At 42.7% G+C, this 13,806-nt stretch overlaps 1 protein-coding gene across 6 annotated transcripts in view; it reads right to left on the bottom strand.

The window, feature by feature from the left end:
* The window catches only part of rfx2 (regulatory factor X, 2 (influences HLA class II expression)), a 67,182-nt gene that overhangs the window by 12,389 nt on the left and 40,987 nt on the right, over positions 1 to 13,806 (bottom strand). Inside the window, exons 3-10 of one of the 6 annotated variants that reach the window (XM_041839421.1) lie at positions 11,510 to 11,599; positions 10,968 to 11,050; positions 10,165 to 10,474; positions 8,706 to 8,780; positions 3,179 to 3,360; positions 2,891 to 3,010; positions 2,413 to 2,597; positions 2,098 to 2,216 (exon numbers count right to left, since the gene is read on the bottom strand). In XM_041839421.1, the coding sequence (XP_041695355.1) occupies positions 2,098 to 2,216; positions 2,413 to 2,597; positions 2,891 to 3,010; positions 3,179 to 3,360; positions 8,706 to 8,780; positions 10,165 to 10,474; positions 10,968 to 11,050; positions 11,510 to 11,599 (1,164 nt within the window). The remainder of the gene's footprint in view (positions 1 to 2,097; positions 2,217 to 2,412; positions 2,598 to 2,890; positions 3,011 to 3,178; positions 3,361 to 8,705; positions 8,781 to 10,164; positions 10,475 to 10,967; positions 11,051 to 11,509; positions 11,600 to 13,806) is intronic. The other 5 variants (XM_041839424.1, XM_041839423.1, XM_041839426.1 and 2 more) reach the window with 5 other exon arrangements.

Genomic DNA, 13,806 nt, shown 5'->3' with positions numbered 1-13,806 from the left:
GTCTTGTGAGCAGAAACAAATTTTGCAAACATTCTGTGCAACTTCCGGCACACATGAACTGTGAACACAGAGGCTATACCCACTTTAAGTTACAGTTTCAGACAGTGGCCAATAGGCTATTGTGGCTATTTGAGCATAATGTAAGCCTATTAGAGTGGCCTATCAACAAAACCAATGGAGAAAATGCAATAACATTTCCACATGGATTCAGAAAGTAATCACACCCTTTGACTTTTTCTATATTTTGTTGTGTTACAGCCTGCATTTTTAAATGGATTACATTGAGATTTTGTGTCACTGGCCTACACACAATACCCCATAATGTCAAAGTGGAATTGTTGTTAGACATTTTTACAAATGAATTAAACATTTCTAGATTTTTGAATGACTACCTCATCTCTGTACCCCACACATACAATTATCTGTAAGGTTCTGTAATTAGGCCACTCAGGAACATTCAATGTCGTCTTGGTAAGCAACTCCAGTGTATATTTGTTCTTGTGTTTTAGGTTATTGTCATGCTGAAAGGTGAATTTGTCTCCCAGTGTCTGTTGGAAAGCAGACAACCAGGTTTTCCTCTAGGATTTTACCTGTGCTTAGCTCTATTAAGTTTATTTTTATCATAAAAAACACCCTAGTCTATGACAAGCATACGCATAACATGATGCAGCCACCACCATGCTTGAAAATATAAAGAGTGGTACTCAGTGATGTGTTGTGTTGTGTTGTGTTGGATTTGCCCCAAACATAACGCTTTGTATTCAGGACATAATGTTCCTTTCTTTGCAGTTTTACTTTAGTGTCTTGTTGCAAACAGGATGCATGTTTTGGAATATTTGTATCCTGTACAGGCTTCGTTCTTTTCACTCTGTCATTTAGGTTAGTATTGTGGAGTAACTACAATGTTGTTAATCCATCCTCAGTTCTCTCATTACAGCCATTAAACTCTGTAACTGTTTTAAAGTCACCATTGGCCTCATGGTGAAATCCCTGAGCGATTTCCTACCTCTCCGGCAACTGTGTTAGGAAGGACGCCTGTATCTTTGTAGTGACTGGGTGTATTGATACACCATCCAAAGTGTAATTAATAACTTCACCATGCTCAAAGGGATATTCCATGTCTGCTTTTTTTCTTGCCATCTACCAATAGTTGCCCTTCTTTGCGAGGCATTGGAAAACCTCCCTGGTCTCAAATCTGTGTTTGAAATTCACTGCTCGACTGAGGTACCTTACAGATAATTGTATGTGTGGGGTAGAGATGAGCTAGTCATGTTAAACACTATTATTGCACACAGTGTGAGTCCATGCAACTTATTATGTGACTTGTTAAGCACATTTTTACTCCTGAACTTATTTAGGCTTGCCATAACAAAGGGGTTGAATACTTATTGACTAAATACATTTCAGGTAAACATTTCTAAAAACATAATTCCACTGACATTATGGGGTATTGTGCGTAGGCCAGTGACACAAAATATCAATGTAATCCATTTTAAATTCAGACAGAAACACAACAAATTGTGGAAAAAGTCAAGGGGTGTGAATACTTTCTGAAGGCACTGTATGTTCAAGTTTTGTGCTCTTGTAGGAAGCAAAAACTCCCCCATTCCTGACCAAAATTAGCTATAACCGGGCTAGTAACTCACTAACTAGCAAAGAATATCAACAAATGTGCACACGCGGCTACACGCTGCTCTGGGATCTCAAATGCGCATATAGGCTACTCTCCGATGGGGGGTGATGGAAAAAAACACTTATAAGAGAACAAAACTGCTCCTCAGCCTAAAACAAAATCACCAACTCAGTCATGAAGTTACATTTGGTTTGTTTCACAGAAAAATATTGATTATGTTGATTCAATCCCAATTTCCACAGCAAATAAGGAAAGCTAGTGTACATTTTAGTGAAGATCAATCTCGTTCATCTACGTGGGCTAGCAAATTCTTGTCTCCAGGAGCTGTGTGGCTTAGAAAGAACATTGAACGGGACACCTGTTGATGGCTGCAGCCTCTCTCTCTGGCAGCGCTTGTTGCACCAGACCAGACCACACCAGAGCAGTGCAGAGTTTGCAGCTAGTTGGCGCTGTTGTGTACGTACCTCACAGTGGTCCCTGTACAGGTTCTGCAACTTCTTCACATCGTTCATGTTGATGCGCTCGGGGAGGGGCTGGGTGCCTAGGTCAGGGGTTGGGAACGGGGGCAGGACATGGGACACATCTGCAGACACAATGACACACGGTTAAATCCCAAACAACAAAGTGGTGTCTAATAATCCTTTGAAGTGAGGTGATTTTTAAAAATCACCACAGTTTTATCCTGTGTTCACAAACTATGGCATTAATGTGAGCTCCGTTTTGGTACAGGGGACCTGATGCTCTGTCTGAGTGTTAGTGTGGCTAGCGGCGCTCCTTACCAATGTACTGCTGATGGTGCTGGCTCTGGGCTGCCACAGACTGCTCTGGGGTGCTGGCTGAATGCTGGGAGCCTCCTGACAGGCTGTCCCCCATGCCATCCACCTTCTGGAGGGGCTTGAACCTGCGGAGAGGGGAGAGGGCAGCACAGCTATGTTGGGTGGGGCTGGGAAGAACTAATGGATGACTGGGAGAGGAGAGGAAGCACAAAAGAACAGTGGAGAGGAGAGGGTGGAGAATGAAGACAGGTGTGAGAGGTTAAATAAAGCATGTATCTGAAATATGGGTGAGTGCACCATTTCACTCTGCTGCAGAGAAGCATTTAAAAATCCACAAAAGTTATTTGGGCAGAGGCAGGGGACATGAAGTCAAATCTTTTTTTTTTTAAAGCTAAAAATGAACTTGATTAAAGTTCTGGCTGACAGTATGGACAGATTAAAGAGAACTAGAGAAGAGGAGGATGTGAGAGGGAGGGCTCACCTTTGTTTCTGGTGCACAGGCTGCTGTCTCATGGCCATGTACTGAGAGTCCTCTTGCAGTCTGTTGAGTGGAGAGTCTGGCTTCAGTCTGATGCCATAGTAGTGGTATTTGGAGTTGCCCCTGGAACAAACAGGAACATCGGGGGTTAATAAGCAAATATTGTAGTCAGCTTTGTAATCAGTCTTATCAGAATAAATACTAATTATCACCACATCAATCAATCATTCCAATCCATCATTAACACTATCCTGCTCTTCATCACCCTCACCCTTATCATCATGGTCTTACCTAGTGCCGAGACGGCGGGTCCTGAGGCCCATGAAGACGGAGCGGATGAGTTTCCCGAAGGAGGCAGCGTTGACCGGGTCCAGTTTCTGCTCCTGACAGTGGCGCAGGTAGTGGTTGTAGAGGGAGCTCCGGGGCAGGCTCACCCCCTCCGCTGTCTCATAGTTATCCAGCAGCCACTGCAGCTAAACACACACAGCACAGAAACACAGTTAGTCACACCTACTGGGCCATGTCTGCTGCACTCTGATCCTTACAGTACACCTCCATCCTAGCGTGGAATGGCGGGAACCCGGTTACCGAGATTTACCGGCCAAAACCACTCCTTTTTCCCCAGGATAAATAACTGAGACACCGGTAAATTATTATTCATATGAACAACATGGCGTGAAATGGAACTGTTAAATTATATGCGATGTCTAAATCTGGGTTCACTACGGCCTCTGCATTATGAAGAAACACTCAGGGTGGGGACAGACCCATCTGAGTATGGTGTGCAGTTCACAATGCATGTAGACCTATCATCTCATGGTAACTTTTTTTCTTGTGACAGGTAGGCCTACACTTGCTGCAGCATAGCCTATGTTACAGTAATATAAAGACCGAACGCGCATTTAATTTACCCATCCATCTGGCTTTCAGAGGTCACATTGTTTTTTTAAATTGTAAAAATATTATTTTTTTGTTTTATTGCAGCTGTAGAGTTTTAAAAAACAGCCTATCACTCGAATATCGTTGCTTTAAATCACTGCACGTACGAGCACTCTCTCGCAGTCCCTCGCTCTCTCCATCAACTCCATTGAAAATTGCATCCAAAATACAATGCATTCGGAAAGTATTCCTTGACTTTTTCCACATTTTATTACGTTACAGCCATATTATAAAATTGATTAAATTGTTTTTCCCCCATCAATCTACATACAATACCCCATAATGACAAAGCAAAAACAGGTTTTTAGAAATGTTTGCAAAAGTATTTAAAATAAGAAACTAAAATATCACATTTACATAAGTATTCAGACCCTTTACTCAGTACTTTGTTGAAGCACCTTTGGCAGCGATTACAGCCTTGAGTGTTCTTGGGTATGACGCTACAAGCTTGGCACACCTGTATTTGGGGAGTTTCTCCAATTCTTCTCTGCAGATCCTCTCAAGCTCTGTCAGGTTGGATGGGAAGCGTCGCTGCACAGCTATTTTCAGGTCTCTACGGAGATGTTCGATTGGGTTCAAGTCCGGGCTCTGGCTGGGCCACTCAAGGACATTCAGAGACTTGTCCCAAAGCCACTCCTGCGTTGTCTTGGCTGTGTGCTTAGGGTCATTGTCCTGTTGGAAGGTGAACCTTTGCCCCAGTCTGAGGTCCTGAGCGCTCTGAAGCAGGTTTTCACCAAGGATCTCTCTGTACTTTGCTCCGTTCATCTTTCCCTCGATCCCGACTAGTCTCCCAGTCCCTGCCGCTGAAAAACATCCCCACAGCATGATGCTGCCACCACCATGCTTTACCGTAGGGATGGTGCCTGGTTTCCTCCAGACGTGACGCTTGGAATTCAGGCCAAAGAGTTCAATCTTGGTTTCATCAGACCAGAGAATCTTGTTTCTCATGGTCTGAGTACTTTAGATGCCTTTTGGCAAACTACAAGCAGGCTGTCATGTGCCTTTTACTGAGGAGCGGCTTCCATCTGGCCACTCTGCCTGATTGGTGGAGTGCTGCCGAGATGGTTGTCCTTCTGGAAGGTTCTCCCATCTCCACAGAGGAACTCTGGAGCTCTGTCAGTGACTATTGGGTTCTTGGTCACCTCCATGACCAAGGCCCTTCTCCCCCAATTGCTCAGTTTGGCCGGGCGGCAAGCTCTAGGAAGAGTCTTGGTGGTTCTTAACTTCTTCCGTTTAAGAATGATGGAGGCCACTGTGTTCTTGGGGACCTTCAATGCGGCATACTTTTTTTTTGTGTGCATTTCTTATACCAATAGACTATTCGAAGAGGACGCAAGTTCTTTTTGGCTGAATGTTAAATACAGCAGCCAATAGAACTCACGGGTAGTTTGAAAGAAGAGCGAATGTGCGATGGCGGTAAGCCATAGCAGTTATTTATTCAGACCCATAACTATTCAATCTTCGTGAAGAGAAGTGAAAGCATTTTGGATCAAATTCCAGTCCTACTGTATATTATTCAAGGATGTCATTAAAATGATTAAGATAAGGACAACAAAACTTATTTCATTTAAATGTTGAAAGCGAGAAAAGAATGAAGCAACGAGAGAGAAAGAGGTAGGCTAAAAAATGGGAAATATTATGAAAGGTATATATGCATCAGCCTACTTATTATACAAATAGGCCCTATTATATTTCAAAATTAAAATCAAATTCGCTAGCCTATACATGTTACTTTGTAGGCTGCATGTGCTGCACCAGAATTGCATGTTCTCTTCCACTTTATCGTGGTTTGAACGATGTGCGTAATTCCAGCCCATATAATACAATAATAATAAAGTTCAACGCAGAAAGATTAGCCTACTGGAGCCTATAGCTAGCTACATCTACAGTTGAAGTCGGAAGTTTACATACACCTTAGCCAAAGACATTTAAACTCAGTTTTTCACAATTCCTGACATTTAACCCTAGTAAAAATTCCATGTCTTAGGTCAGTACCACTTTATTTTAAGAATGTGAAATGTCAGAATAATAGTAGAGAATGATTTATTTCAGCTTTTATTTCTTTCATCACATTCCCAGTGGGTCAGAGGTTTACATACACTCAATTAGTATTTGGTAGCGTTGCCTTTAAATTGTTTAACTTGGGTCAAACGTTTCGGGTAGCCTTCCACAAGCTTCCCACAATAAGTTGGGGGAATTTTGGCCCATTCCTCCTGACAGAGCTGGTGTAACTGAGTCAGGTTTGTAGGCCTCCTTGCTCGCAAACGCTTTTTCAGTTCTGCCCACACATTTTCTATAGGATTGAGGTCAGGGCTTTGTGATGGCCACTCCAATACCTTGACTTTGTTGTCCTTAAGCCATTTTGCCACAACTTTGGAAGTATGCTTGGGGTCATTGTCTATTTGGAAGACCCATTTGCGACCAAGCTTTAACTTCCTGACTGATGTCTTGAGCTGTTGCTTCAATATATACACATAATTTTCCTTTCTCATGATGCCATCTATTTTGAGAACTAGATCCTAGTCACTCCTGCAGCAAAGCACCCCCACAGCATGATGCTGCCACCCCCGTGCTTCACGGTTGGGATGGTGTTCTTCGGCTTGCAAGCTCCCCCTCTTTTTCTTCCAAACATAACAATGGTCATTATGGCCAAACAGTTCTATTTTTGTTTCATCAGACCAGAGGACATTTCTCAAAAAAGCACGATCTTTGTCCCCATGTGCAGTTGCAAACCGTAGTCTGGCTTTTTTATGGCGGTTTTGGCTTCTTCCTTGCTGAGCGGCCTTTCAGGTTATGTCGATATAGGACTTGTTTTACAATGGATATAGATACTTTTGTACCTGTTTCCTCCAGCATCTTCACAAGGTCCTTTGCTGTTGTTCTGGGATTGATTTGCACTTTTCGCACCAAAGTATGTTCATCTCTAGGAGACAGAACACATCTCCTTCCTGAGCGGTATGACGGCTGCGTGGTCCCATGGTGTTTATACTTGCGTACAATTGTTTGTACAGATGAATGTGGTACCTTCAGGCGTTTGGAAATTGCTCCCAATTATGAACCAGACTTGTGGAGGTATTTTCTGAGGTCGGCTGATTTCTTTTGATTTTCTAATGATGTCAAGCAAAGGGGCACGGAGTTTGAAGGTAGGCCTTGAAATACATCCATAGGTACACCTCCAATTGACTCAAATGATGTCAATTAGCCTATCAGAAGCTTCTATAGCCATGACATCATTTTCTGGAATTTTCCAAGCTGTTTAAAGGCACAGTCAACTTAGTGTATGTAAACTTCTGACCCACTGGAATTGTGATACAGTGAATTATAAGTGAAATAATCTGACTGTAAACAATTGTTTGAAAAATTACTTTTGTCATGCACAAAGTACGTCCTAACCGACTTGCCAAAACTAGTTTGTTAAAAATAAATTTGTGGAGTGATTGAAAAAACAAGTTTTAATGACTCCAACCTAAGTGTATGTAAACTTCCGACTTCAACTGTATGTGCTTTTATGTTTTTCTGTCGTGCTTAATGTGCAGTAGCCTATATCATATATTTATTGGATAACGGTACAATCATTTGGTATTTTTTGGGCTTGGGCTCATTAAATGTCGTTAATGTAGGGCTCATAAAATGTATTTAATATAAGGCTAATCAGGCTCAGGTAGCATCAGGTTAGAATTTTCATGCTGTTCAAAGCTCTTATCAAATCCAGACATTTATGTGCTTTATAATGCTTTTGAATGACACTTCCGGTTTTGGCGGGAAATACTGGGTTACCTGGGAGGAAAATGATCTATTCTCGGGATGGAACATTTGTAAAATACCGGGAAAATATTCAACCCTACTCCAATCCTGCAGCTGTCTGCCCAACCAGAGGGAGAGAGAGTGCACCATCTTCTATTACCACATCAACAGAGAGCAGAAACACACACACACTCCAACCACCTGTTTAGTGAGTTTAAACATGAGAGAGAGAATTTAGATTTTGGGTTAAAACTGTCAGAGGGAGTGAATGAGTATATTTAATGTGATAATTGCTCACTCATTTTATACCTGTCCACTAGAGAAAAATAGAACTCTGCTGTCCCCTATTCCCCAACAGGGTAGATACAATGATTTACCCGTCTGTGTGGATGGTGAATGGTACGTAAAAAGAAGAAATATAAAACACATGGATATTTATCTCAATATACAGGGTGGCCAGACTGAGTGTGACAGACACAGCGTGGAGTTGATGACAATAATATAGAGATTCTAGAGGTGACCGAGGGTTAAGAACTGGAATGGAGAATAACCCCCTAACGTCTAATAAAATAGCTGGTTTGAATGGCAGCTCTGATGGAGTAATAAAGTAGAGTCAAGTAGTACTGCATCTCATTACCATATCACACTGTTATTATGGAGATGTGTCGCCAACACACCGACTCACATTATACAACATGTAATTGTTGACAAATAGTGAGTGTGTCTTAATTCGAGTGGGAATGTGTGCTTCACTGACAGTAGAAAAAGGTGGAGGGCGTTATGTGGCTATAACAATCACGTAGCTGTCACCATGTGGAGGATGGAGAATCTGAAAAAGCAACAGGTTAAATACATGTGTAGCTTCTGTCAAGACAAGGACAAGGCAAGCTCAGCCAGCAGCAAGTCACCCAATCAATAAGTTGTTGTTGAGAAACAAGTGGCAGCAGATGCAAAGAACATCTCTGGTCAGACAATGTAGTGTTTTGGGTCACAGCACACTGAGGCTAGCAGTAGTCTGTAAGTATGTACCCTTCATCAGAAAGAGAAAAGATCACAGTGAAGAGGTAAGGTAGCGCCAGGGAGACAAAGGCAGGTCTTTCTTGTCCTTTTCAAAGAAAGTTCCTGATTGACTTACATGGCTGTTGAGCAGGCTGCTTTTGTGAGTTGCAATCCCTTCCGACTTTTGGAGGTTTTCAATCGCCATTTCAAGCTAAAGAAAAAAAATGAGCATGCAAAAAATGAAACAGGAGGAAGAAAAAAAATGAGGAAAATGAAAGAAGGGGGGTAGACAGGGAAAAACAAAAACACAAAACAGAAAGGAAATAAGAAGGTTAGCAGCAGCCAGATCTCTGCATTTCCATTACACTGTCAGTGTTGCGGCCAAATTCATTATTGGCTGAAAAAGCATGCAAATGAGAGGGACTCAAGGGGTTAAGCTGCTGACTGAAGGCCCTCCTTGTCTGACACTAACATATGCAAATTAACTCTGCAATCAGGGCCACGGGTCACACCATGCTCAATGACAATGAGTCAACAAATTCCACCTAACACCCAAAGAAAATCATCACACAATGCAAAACTTGAGAAGTTATATGTAAAAGTCACTGTTGAAACCCATTTATAAACACAAATACTGTCCTAATAGAAATGTTTTCCTACAGGAGCAACAGATTTCCATATTTTATATCATCCCCCATCTTTTCTTTCCATTTGTTATCCCAAAGGGACCATTTCAATGAATTTACCAGATCATTTAGACTTTTTTTCTGCAGTCTCATGGACTAGAGAAAATAGGAGTTAAACTAGCAGGCATAGCGAATTACAAAACCATGGGCTTTAAAGCTTAGGGGGTAAAAGAAAAGAGGGGGGGGGGGGAAACACCCACAGAAAGATGTGTGGTATAGCGGCCAAACTTGAGAAAAAAAAAACCTGGCATCCTTCCAAAGCCTTAAAAAGGCTCCCAATGGCTGTTGGCCAAATGGTAATGAGGCCCAGGGGTTGCTTTGTTTTGCAGGGCGCACAAGTGCCTGTGAAAAACTCCAAAACAAGGCATAGCTGAATTACTTAAACCAGCTTGCGCCTTGCTTCCCCTGTCCCGCTTCTCTCGTAACTCCATTGGGCACTGGGAAGGCTGAGGCCCACCCCCATACTCAGGTTTCCCTGAGGCTCAGTAGATCGGCCAGGCAGGCAGCGGTGAGGAAAGGCACACCAGTGTGCGTCACAGGCACAGCAGCGCAAGGCAGGGAATGTGTCTGCTACGGCAGGGCAATTTGTTTGTTGGTGTAACTAATGATTTATACACACTTCATAGAGAATACTTTCATCCATGCACGGCTTAAAAAGCAGTTTAGTAATGGAAACCATAAACCATCCCTCATGTTTGGGATGAGTTGGAATAACTGACTCTCAGACATGGGCATTCATTTCTAAAGGTGTTGGTGCCTCTTCTATTCCATCAGGTTTGATGGACTTACATAATCACATCATAATAATTTCACGGAGATACCTACTGGACTGGAAACATAATTCTTCCTACTAAATCCTTAAGTCCCAACAAGGACACAGAGTATATGCAACTCATCCAAGGTGCTCACCATAGTGGAGGAGGAGCGGGAGGAGTGTGAGGCGTGGTGGCGGCCTCCCTCCATGCCCCCGCCGTGGATCAGGTAGGTGCTGCCGCCTGAGATGATCTGACTGCCGCCCACATCCATGGCGATGCCCACCATGCCGTGGGGCGGCACACCGCTGGCCGAGGAGACCACCGTGGTGACCTGGGCACCCCCGCCCTGAGAGTCAAAATAGGCTCCTCCACTGCCCTGGCCATACAGGTGGGCCTCAGGGTTATAGGAGTAGGCTGTCCGGCTAGGGAGAGAGGTGCCATAATGTAAAGGTATGACCTCAGATCTATACAGAATGAAACAGCAATCACATAACATTACATTCACTTAGTTTGTGTTTCTATTATAATATTACACATCTACAATCTCACGTTAGGGGTTCAATTAGCTTTAAAAGCTGCAATATGTAACTTTTTGGGTGACTCGACCAAATTCACATAGAAATATGTGTTATAGATTTGTCACTCATTGAAAGCAAGTCTAAGAAGCGGTAGATCGGTTTCGTTTTTGTACACCAGCTTCCAACAGCTGAAAATATAATATTTTTGGTTATGGAAAATATTTTTCACAGCGGTTTAGATGGTACAATGATTCTCTACACTATACTTGCTTGTTTTGTCACAAACTGAAAATAGCCAAACTATTAGAATTTTAGCAACCAGGAAATGGCGGAGCGATTTCTGCATAGTGCATCTTTTAATGGTATTCTATTTAGAAGTATTTTAAAGGCAGCTGGAACACGTTCCATTGCCTTAAATGAAGAGCACCGCAGTACTTACATGGTTCCATTAGTGTAAACTGTTTCTCCTCCCTCTCCTACATATTGAACCTGGGAGGGGTAGACATGATGGATCTGCTGGACCTATGGAGAGAGAAACACAACCTTTGAGCATTATTATCAAGAGGGAGTATCCACTTCTAGGCTGTTTTTCATTCCTTGAAATTAGATAGATATCCTATGCTTGTTAGTAATCAAAAGAAACAGAGTAACTCATGTCTTCCATAATCATTATCTTGATCATATATTACCACAGTACTGGCAGTAGGTGGCAGTGGGACCAAAGTGTCATACTGAGAATAAAGAAAATCCATGCTGAGCACTTGAAGCACAACAGATTGAGATCTAACAGCAATTATATCAGTTAGAAACCCATACCATTCAAAAGCAACAAAGCTTACAATACAGTGGAGAATGTGATCGGTATCAATATGTCTGATGCTACTGTGCTGGAGCCATGCTGTGCGTGTGGATAAAGCCTGACTGACTGAGTGTCCTGGGAGCTGGAGAGAAGGAAGGAGGGGTGGTGATGAGAGTGTGTACCTGCTGAGGGACCTGTTGCACCCGGGGGACTGACAGCTGCTGCACCTGCGCTCCCTTCTGGGCCGAGCCTGTGGCCTGAACCAGCACTCTCTGGGTGGAGAGGACACGCACCATTATTGGTAAGCACATAAGATGCACAAGCAAACACACACTATGCCAATCGACACAAAAAAAGAAAAAATACAAATCCTTAAGCCCCTAAAGAGCACCAGAAAATCACAAACGAAACAGGGAGTTTGACTGGAATTTCTACATGACTTTTGGTAGAATATCCTTCCTTATTATATGTACAGTGGGGAAAAAAAGTATTTAGTCAGCCACCAATTGTGCAAGTTCTCCCACTTAAAAAGATGAGAGAGGCCTGTAATTTTCATCATATGTACACGTCAAATATGACAGACAAAATGAGAGAGAAAAAATCCAGAAAATCACATTGTAGGATTTTTAATGAATTTATTTGCAAATTATGGTGGAAAATAAGTATTTGGTCAATAACAAAAGTTTCTCAATACTTTGTTATATACCCTTTGTTGGCAATGACACAGGTCAAACGTTTTCTGTAAGTCTTCACAAGGTTTTCACACACTGTTGCTGGTATTTTGGCCCATTCCTCCATGCAGATCTCCTCTAGAGCAGTGATGTTTTGGGGCTGTCGCTGGGAAACACGGACTTTCAACTCCCTCCAAAGATTTTCTATGGGGTTGAGATCTGGAGACTGGCTAGCCACTCCAGGACCTTGAAATGCTTCTTACGAAGCCACTCCTTCGTTGCCCGGGCGGTGTGTTTGGGATCATTGTCATGCTGAAAGACCCAGCCACGTTTCATCTTCAATGCCCTTGCTGATGGAAGGAGGTTTTCACTCAAAATCTCACGATACATGGCCCCATTCATTCTTTCCTTTACACGGATCAGTCGTCCTGGTCCCTTTGCAGAAAAACAGCCCCAAAGCATGATGTTTCCACCCCCATGCTTCACAGTAGGTATGGTGTTCTTTGGATGCAACTCAGCATTCTTTGTCCTCCAAACACGACGAGTTGAGTTTTTACCAAAAAGTTCTATTTTGGTTTCATCTGACCATATGACATTCTCCCAATCCTCTTCTGGATCATCCAAATGCACTCTAGCAAACTTCAGACGGGCCTGGACATGTACTGGCTTAAGCAGGGGGACACGTCTGGCACTTGAGTCCCTGGCGGCGTAGTGTGTTACTGATGGTAGGCTTTGTTACTTTGGTCCCAGCTCTCTGCAGGTCATTCACTAGGTCCCCCCGTGTGGTTCTGGGATTTTTGCTCACCGTTCTTGTGATCATTTTGACCCCACGGGGTGAGATCTTGCGTGGAGCCCCAGATCGAGGGAGATTATCAGTGGTCTTGTATGTCTTCCATTTCCTAATAATTGCTCCCACAGTTGATTTCTTCAAACCAAGCTGCTTACCTATTGCAGATTCAGTCTTCCCAGCCTGGTGCAGGTCTACAATTTTGTTTCTGGTGTCCTTTGACAGCTCTTTGGTCTTGGCCATAGTGGAGTTTGGAGTGTGACTGTTTGAGGTTGTGGACAGGTGTCTTTTATACTGATAACAAGTTCAAACATGTGCCATTAATACAGGTAACGAGTGGAGGACAGAGGAGCCTCTTAAAGAAGAAGTTACAGGTCTGTGAGAGCCAGAAATCTTGCTTGTTTGTAGGTGACCAAATACTTATTTTCCACCATAATTTGCAAATAAATTCATTAAAAATCCTACAATGTGATTTTCTGGAATTTTTTTTCTCAATTTGTCTGTCATAGTTGACCTGTACCTATGATGAAAATTACAGGCCTCTCTCATCTTTTTAAGTGAGAGAACTTGCACAATTGGTGGCTGACTAAATACTTTTTTTCCTCACTGTATACTGTGCAAAACCTTTCTTCTGTCAACTAAGACAAATATGAAGTGAATGCTGGTGGGAAATACAATGATTTCCTATCCAGCAGCAGTGCAGCCAACATCTTTTTGTGCAAGTCCATTCTAGGCTTTCACTAATTACAGGCGACCACAATGTATGTTCGTTTGGATCCAACGTTTTTCTTTGGCGGTCGCAGACGACCACTCCTGGTATCCCTCTTCAGGGGAGTGTTAATGGAGATGTGTGTTCATGACAACTAAAATATGTTTCCCTCTAAGAGCCTGAGATACAGTATGTGAGAGGCAGACTGTGGTGTAGTATAGGCATATAGTTCAGCAATGGCTTCTCTCAAGCATAGCCAGCTGTCAAGGCACATACAATGCACTATCCAAAAATATTAACATAAGGATATTT

The sequence above is a fragment of the Coregonus clupeaformis genome, chromosome 20 (genome assembly GCF_020615455.1).
Source record: "Coregonus clupeaformis isolate EN_2021a chromosome 20, ASM2061545v1, whole genome shotgun sequence".
Lineage (NCBI taxonomy): Eukaryota > Metazoa > Chordata > Actinopteri > Salmoniformes > Salmonidae > Coregonus > Coregonus clupeaformis.
Note: the sequence above shows the minus strand (reverse complement) of the source record. Positions and strands in the feature narration are given on the sequence as shown.